Source organism: Accipiter gentilis, chromosome 17 (assembly GCF_929443795.1).
Source record: "Accipiter gentilis chromosome 17, bAccGen1.1, whole genome shotgun sequence".
Taxonomy (NCBI): Eukaryota; Metazoa; Chordata; class Aves; order Accipitriformes; family Accipitridae; genus Astur; species Astur gentilis.
The window spans coordinates 28,813,528-28,821,309 of NC_064896.1; the positions used below are offsets into that span (position 1 = coordinate 28,813,528).

The 7,782-nt window shown below is 69.3% G+C and overlaps 1 protein-coding gene across 1 annotated transcript; it reads right to left on the reverse strand.

The window, feature by feature from the left end:
• Window positions 1-446: 446 nt before the first annotated feature.
• VWCE (von Willebrand factor C and EGF domains) lies at window positions 447-6,473 on the reverse strand. The gene is made up of 20 exons (XM_049820329.1): window positions 6,310-6,473; window positions 5,620-5,714; window positions 5,449-5,538; window positions 5,073-5,201; window positions 4,866-4,982; window positions 4,668-4,784; window positions 4,320-4,448; window positions 3,898-4,223; window positions 3,724-3,817; window positions 3,566-3,648; window positions 3,283-3,370; window positions 3,039-3,124; window positions 2,725-2,842; window positions 2,196-2,281; window positions 1,905-2,001; window positions 1,662-1,744; window positions 1,389-1,479; window positions 1,193-1,275; window positions 999-1,089; window positions 447-820 (listed from the first exon to the last, which is right to left on the reverse strand). The coding sequence occupies exons 1-20, from the start codon at window positions 6,417-6,419 to the stop codon at window positions 447-449; spliced, it is 2,487 nt and encodes an 828-aa protein (XP_049676286.1). The 5' UTR covers window positions 6,420-6,473.
• Between the last annotated feature and the right edge of the window lie 1,309 nt (window positions 6,474-7,782).

A 7,782-nucleotide genomic window follows, 5' to 3' on the forward strand; every position in this document is an offset into this window, starting at 1 on the left:
TCGCCCCCTCCCCACGCCAGGAGCCGGGGGCAGCACCCACCCCAGGGGTGCACGCCGTGGTTGGGGGCTGGCTCAGGGCACCCCAGCCCAGCCAGGAGCATCTCCCAGCCCCTCATTCTGTGCCCAGAGAGTTGGGGGGGCACAGGGATGGTGGTGGTGGTGGTGGGGGGGGGTCCTGCCCCACAGTTCTGCTTCAGTGGGATGGTGAGGGGCTGGGGACCCCAGCACCCCAAGGCAGTTCTCGTGCACCCGTGGGAGCAGGGATGCACCCGTGGGAGAGGGGATGCTGTTGCCCACCCTGTCTGCTTGGCACCCCCTCCCCAGCCACCCACCACCCCGGGGGCCTGACGGGCCAGACCTGCTGGTCCTGCAGATCCCCTCCTCCTCTCCTTCTTCATCCACCTCCTCCTCCTCTTCATCCTGGGAGCCACGTGCCCGCCGGGGCTCTACCCGCTGGCCGGTGGCACGGCAGAGGGGTCCGCGTCCCCGGGGGGTCCCTGACCCTCGGGGCTAGAGCTGGGGCTGCCTGTAGGAGCTGGGGGGGCTGCGGCCTCAGAGGGGGTGTCGGGGGGCACAGCAGCTGTCGGTGGGTGCCCGGGGGGGCTCAGCGTGGTCAGAGGGGGGTCCCCAGCTCCCGTGTTCCCCGGAGAGGGGCCGAGGGGGGCCGTGTTGGGGAGCAGAAGCTGGGCCAGGCGGTGGCGGGGGGGCTGGGTTGACGTGGGGGGGCTGGGGTGCGGGGTGCCAGCCGGTGAGTCCTTGTGGGTCAGGGACAGGGACGGGGATGGGGGGCTGCGCCGCAGCGGGAGCCGGACATCTGTGGCTAACGGAAAGGTGCTTTTGGTTAGCGCCCACCTCTCCCCCGGGGGAGCCCCCCAGGCCTGCGCCGGGGGCACCCAGCCGCCCCGGGGTGCCGCAGCACAGCTGTGTCCCGCAGGGCAGGGGGGGGTCCCAAGCCAGACCCCGCCACCGGCATCCCAGAGCTCGGGCATCCCCGTTACCTTGGCAGGGTGGGCAACAGGCAGCGGGCATCACGGCGGGCTCTGCGCAGGAGAGGGGGCACAACCTCTTCTCGCAGCTCACCTCCCCGAGCTGGCAGCGAGGGGCGAAGGTGGGGGTGAGCCATCCCTGCCATTCCGCACCCCCCCCCTCCTCTCCGGTCCCCCTCTGCCATGGGCACCGGCATCCCGCTCACCTGGCAGGTACAGCGGGTGCAGGGTTGTCCCTCGGGGGTGAAGGTCTGGCCGTTCACCACCTTCCTACCCTGGTAGTTGCAGTCTGCGGGGAGCGAGGCAGCGCTCAGTGCGTGGTGGGGGGCTCGCCAGGCTGGGGGGGGGGACAGGGACGGGGTCCCCTGCTCCTCCCCCCCCCCCAGTTTTCCCAGTTCCTACCGTTACAGACGGGGCAACACTCGCCCTCGGGATGGAAGGGGTAGGTGCAGAAGATGGCACAGTCCACGGGCGAGCAGGCCACCGAGCCCAGCTGCGAGAGACGGGAGAGACGCGCGAGGACCGGGCGTTAGAGCCCGCCGGGGTGGGCTGGGGAAAAAAAGGGGCAGCCCCGCAAACGCCCGGGAGCTTTTTCCTGCAATGGAGGAAAAAACTGGGGCTCAGCCCACGGGGCAGGAGCCAAAAACATCTCGCGGTCCCCGGTGCGGCGCTCACCAGGCAGATGCAGCTGAGACAGGGATCCAGGACGGAGGGGAAGGTCTCGTTGTTGTAGAAGATCCTTCCCATGTAGGTGCAGCCTGCGGGGAGAAGAGGGGCACTTGTGATCCCCAGGTGGCTCGGGGACCCCCGGGAGACCTCTCTGCTTAAGCCCAGGCTTGCTGGGTCTGATCCTGCCCGGGACCACGAGCAGGGGACGCAGAGGGGACGCGATGGAGCCAGCACCCCTCCAACCATCACCTGCCGAGCAGTCGGGGCAGCACTGCCCGGGGATGCGGATGGGGTAAGGACAGGTCTCCACGCAGTCCGTCCGCTTGCAGCTCACCGAGCCGTCTGCCTGCAGGGGAGAAGCCCTTGACAGAGACCTCAGGCTGCCCAAAAATCGCAGGGGTTTAAAGCCCACGAAGCCAGGGAGCTGCTGGGGACCGCGGCCACAAGCAGCCTGGCATCCAGAGGGAAGGAGGGGGACAGGAGCCGTGCGCCGGGGCAGGGGCAGGTAGGAGGAGTGAAGCAGAGCAGGTTCTCATTCACCTGGCAGATGCATAACTCACAGGGATCGCCCGGAGACCAGATCTGTCCGATGGGAAACTCCACCCCGTTATCATCCACGAAGCAACCTTGGGGAGGGGCGAACACGGGGGGGACACACAGGCACCCCCAGCCCTTCACCCTCCTGATGCACGCTCAGGCACGTACGTGCACTGCTGGACACGTGTGCCGTCCCCATCCTGTACCCACTCCCCGTCTCCAAACCCCACGGCTGTGCAGCCCCCCCCCCAATGCCCTGCCAGTCCCTCCGCACCCCCACATCCAGCTCCCCCCCAGTTCCCCTCGCCCTCCCTGTCCCCAGCTGTCCCCTACATCCCACCCTCCCTGTGCCCAGGTATTCCCAACCTCCCACCTTCCCCATCCCCAAGCATCCCCCACATCCCACCCTACCCATCCGCAGATGTCCCCTGCATCCCTCTCTCCCTGCCCCCAGCTGTGGTGTCCGTCCCCGTCCCCCCCCCCCCCAAGTCCCACCCTGCCTGTCCCCAGGTGCCCCCCAACACGGGCTCACCGGCGGGGGCCGGGGGGTCCCGGCAGGTGAAGCAGCACTGCCCGGGGCCCAGGTGCCGCTGGTGCTGCGGGCAATCCAGAACGGGGCAGGGGGCAAAGGAGCACTCCACCTCGCCGCCCTGGGGACAAGGGGACACGTCACCCGCTGACCCCACAACCTGACCCAGCCCCCTGCCCACCCATCCTGCCTCGGCCCCCCCAGCAAAGGCTGGATTCTGCCCCCTCCCTCCCTCCCAGCAGGATGGTGTGGGGAAGCCCTGGAGCATCCCTGGGGACCCCAACCCCAGGGACCCCCCCAGCCCTCCCGGGACGTACCCGACAGACGCAGGTGGTGCAGTCGTCCCCGTCCAGGCTGAACCGGGCGCCGTGTGCGTACGTGCGACCCCGAAAACTGCACTTTGCTGGGGGAGGAGAGAGGCAGCGGAGCCGGGGCTGGGGTCAGGGAGGAAAGCACGGCTTCTGCCGAACCCCCACTCCTAACCCCCATCCCCAGCAGACCCCTGGGCTCCCCCCCCCCAACCCCACACACCCCACGGGCTGGGGGTCCCAGGGGACCAACCTGGCTGGCAGGAGCAGCAGTCGGCCGGCGAGGCGCTGGGGCAGGAACCCGGGGGGCACTCGGGGGAGATGCAGGAGATGTTACCAGCCTGCCGAGGAGAGCGCGGGGCTGTCACCGAGCACCCGAGGGGCGACGTACCCTTTCCCCGCCATGGGGGAACGATGCCGGGGCATCATCCCCCCCCCCAGCGCATCCCGCTCCATCGCCCCGGAGGCGCGCAGCTTAGCAGGGATGCGGGGGGATGCTCCCATCCCCATCCCGCTCTGGGATGGCACGGGCTCACCAGGCAGACGCAGACGGTGCAGTTCCCATCAGATGGGGAGAAGACGTCACCCTCGGCCCGGGACACCCCATCGTGCAGGCAGCCTGCAAGGCAGGCGGGTTAGGGTGGGCTACCCCGGGCAGCAGGGCTGGGGGGGGGGGGGGAAACCAAGGTCTCACCTGAGCAGCTGGGGCAGCAGCCCCCGGCCGGGGTGGGCAGCGGGTGGGAGCAGGTCACGGGGCAGCTCACGGCCTCGCAGAGCACTCGTCCTCCCTGCAAGGGCACGCGTGGGCTCAGCCCGACATCGGGCTGGTGCGGCAGGGAGAGGCACGGGCAAGGACGGGGGGGTTTACCTGGCAAGCGCAGCTCCGGCAGCCCGGATCTATCCAGCGAGCCCCGGGCTCCCGGGGAGCCCCCCGGTACCAGCAGCGAGGGGCGGATGGGGTGGAGGTACCGGGGGCTGCCACGGCACGCGGGGATGGCTCGGTGGCCAGGGATGCCGGGGCGGGAGAGGAGGGAGGGAGTTGGGTACCAGGTGCTGCGGCAGGGAGGTAGGGCGAGGGGGAGCCCCTGGGGGCCGGGAGGGGTCCCCCAGAACCAGGAGGGAGCAGGACGAGGGTGGGCGGATGCTGCAGGGACTGCAGGATGGGCGATGGGGCCAGGATGGATTTGGGGTAGCCTAGGAAGGAAGGAAGAGACGTCACTTGGGGCAGGCAGGGAGCTGGGGGTATCCCGCTCGGCTCCCCTTCCTTAGCCCGGAGAAGGAGCCGGATACCTTCGCAGGAGACCCTGTCGCCGCTGAGCCGGTACCCGGGGCGGCAGGAGCAGAGGTAGCTGCCCGGCGTGTTGTGGCAAGCGTGCTGGCAGGCTCGGCGCTCTCCCGGCCGCCGGCATTCGTTGACATCTGGGGGACAAGGGGACTTGTCGGGGTCTGGCCAGGAGGTGCTAGACCCCGGGAATCAGCTCAGGAGGGAGCCTGGAGCACCGAGCCGTCCCCTCCAACGCGGCCCATGCGAGGATAAGGACGAGGCGGCAGCACCGTGACAACGCGCTCAACGGCCACCTCCGTCCCCTGGGCTTGGCGGCATGGAGAGGGAAGAGGGGACCGGCACGCGGTGCTCACCCACGCAGGAGTGCCGGTTCCCGTGGAGGTGGTAGCCGGGCCGGCAGGAGCAGCGGTAGCTGCCGATGCTGTTCTTGCAGCGGTGCTGGCACGGCGTGGCCAGACACTCGTCTGTATCTGGGGGGGCCAAGGGCTGAGGGTCAGCAGCCCCGGCTGGCCCCCACTTGCTCCCTGCCCAGTCCCCTGGCCCCCACGTACCCTGGCAGCTGTGGCGGTCGGCGGAGAGCTGCATGCCGGGGCCGCATTCGCAGACGAAGCCGCCCTCGGTGTTGACGCAGAGACCCTCGCAGGCAGCGCTCAGGCACTCGTCGATGTCTAGGGATGAAAGAAGAGAGCTGGAGATGGGGGGCTGCCACCGCCGCCGGGAGCCCCCCATCCCACTGGGACCTCCCCGTCCCGGCTCACCGGTGCAGCGGACGCCGTTGGCCGTCTCCACCATGGAGAAGCCGAGCGGGCAGACGCGGGCCACCTCCTGGCACCCGCCGTGGTTACAGGAGAGGTCGCAGCCGTACTCCCCGCACGTCCCCGGTGGCTCTGAAACACGGACAGGGGGTCCACAGGGCACCGATGCCACCTCCCACCCCAGCCCTGCGCTGTGGTACCCGCTCCCCGGATCCCCCAGGGACCTGCACCCTACCCCGGCAGCATCCCTACCCCTGCCGAGGATGGGGACTGTGCTGGGGGATGCTGCAAGGAGAGGTGACGAGGAGCAACGTGCCCCGCCAGGAAAGCCCGGGGGTCCCGGCTTTCGGCACGACCGCCAGCAGGAGCGGGTGGGTACCTGGGCAGGTGATGCCCTGCTCTCCATCGGGGCACGAGCAGAGGTTGGGAGCGATGCACAAGCCGCTGCCGCAGCCGAAGGAGCAGAGCGCTGCAGGGAGCGGGGACAGGCGACTCTTAGGAGGGCAGGGACCCCCCACCCGTTCCCCGTGCCCCCCGAGTCCGTACTCACGCAGGGTGCACTGCCCGCTGCCCGGAGACAGCATCCACCCGGGACAACATCCGCTGCCGAAGCCCGAGAAGCAGACGTGGGGCCCGACGCGGCGCCTGCGTGACCGACGAGAGGCTGAGACCACCCTACCCCGAGCCCCCAGGACAGAGAGCAAAGGTCCCGGGGGAGCTCCTCCAGCCGGCGGGGAATCCTCCGCCTCGGGAACGCGAGGAGAAGGGGGATAACGCAGGAGCGGTCGCGACGTGCCCGCGGCCATCCCATCCCGGGTGGCAGAGCACGGCATGGAGGGGGAGGCAGGAATGGGGCGCGCCGGGGTGGCGGTGTGACCCCAAAACAAGGTGGGACGGAAGGAGAGGACCCTGCCCCATCCAGTCCGAACAGCCCAGCACGCGGTGACAGGGGAGGAACGTCCCCCAGTAGGACACGGGGTGCAGGATACGGATGCGGGGAGCAGGACCCCCTGCGAGGGTCACGCTCCCCTCATCCCGGCCACCCCCGGGCAGAGGGAGGGACCAGCCCCTCCGGCTGGGATGGGAGGCACGGCCAGAACCCCGAAGACAAGCCGAGGGGACGGATGGCCGGAGCTCGGCACGGCACGCTGCCGTCCCCAGGTGTAGCTGGGAGAAGGAGAAGGAAAAAATAAAATAAAAAAATAAAATGGGGGGGGGGGGGGGGGGGAAACCCGGCTACCTCTCCACGGCAAAGCTGACCGGCTTCTTCCTCCCGGGGTACACCCTGCCTTGGCCGCCCGGGAAGAACAGGGACACACAGGCAGCCTGGAAGAAGAGCTTGACCAACATGACAGGCGGCTCCAGCCGACGGCACGCTTCCCGACGCCTGCCTTTCCTGCCTTGCCTTCCTGCCTGCCTCGGCGGCACGGGCGCCTACCGCATGCTGGCCCTTGGCCCTGCTCCTCCTCCCGCCCGCCGGGCCGGGAACAATGCGGGGGGTGGAGGGAGGCGAGAGCGGGGAACGCTGCGGGGGGAAAAAGCCATCGGCACCCGACTCTCCACCCACCCACCCAAGCCGCCATGGGGGGACGAACTGGCCCAGGGATGCTCGCCGCGAGGCTGGCTCGCTTAGCCGGGGCGAGCGGTGGCATTCCGGTAGCGAGCGTGGCGGCTCTAGGATTGGGAAAAGGGGGTGGGGAGGGGTGGGGGTCCCCAACGCGGCGGGAAGCGGCGGCGAAAGCGTTCCCCCCTTCTCTCCTTTCCCACATCTGGCAAAGCTCCGGCATGGCCTCTCCCCACCCCTCCTCCTCCTCCTCCTCCTCCTCCTCCTGGCGGCACTGGGCTGCCTTCCCAGCCCTGCACAGGGACCCACCAAAGAGGAGCACGCAGCAGATAAAGGGGCCAAAGTGGAGCCGGGACGGTGGGGTGCACGCGGTAGGGAGAGGGGAACGGGATGCTGCGGGACCCCCGCACAGCTGTATCAGCCTGCTCCGAGACATGGGATCACCCCCCCACCCCCCAAAAAAAAAAAACCCCACCAAACCCCCTGGCCCCTCGACCCTTCCCGGGCTGGGGGCTGAAGCGAAGGTCGCAGGCAGGTAAATGATTTATACCAGGGAGCAAAGGGCTGGTGCTGCCGGCCCCTGGTTAGCACAGAGATGGGGTCAATACCTGCAGCCTCACCGAAAAGGGACCGACCCGCAGCCTCCACCTCCCCGTCCGGTGCGGATTTCCCCCCGAAACTACCCCCCTGCCCAAGGGTTGGGGTCACCCAGCCCAGTCCAGCCCCAGGCAGGACACAGCATCACCCCCAGCACAGTGACCCCCCTGCACTAGAAATTAAGAATTACGGGGTGCTGGGTGGGGGGCATACACCAGCAATAGGGGTGCAGGACCCCCGATACAGCCACAGCTCGGGGCGGGGGGAGCAAGGAAGCCCCTTGCCTGGGGGGGGGACGGGGGGGGGACGTGACCCCGGCCCCGGCCGCCAGCTCCCAGCCCGGGGAGGCGGCTGCACGAACATGGCTGGAGCACGGCCAGCAGCACGGGATAAACACCCGGCCCTGCCCCCGGCCAGCAACATTTCTAACCCGGCCGCAGGAGGTTGTTTGCTCAAAAAAAAGGGGAGGCTGCCAAGCATCGCATCGGCACCAGCATCCCCAATTTTGCTGGGGAAGGATAGCGCACACGGGAGCTGCACAGAGCCAAGCGT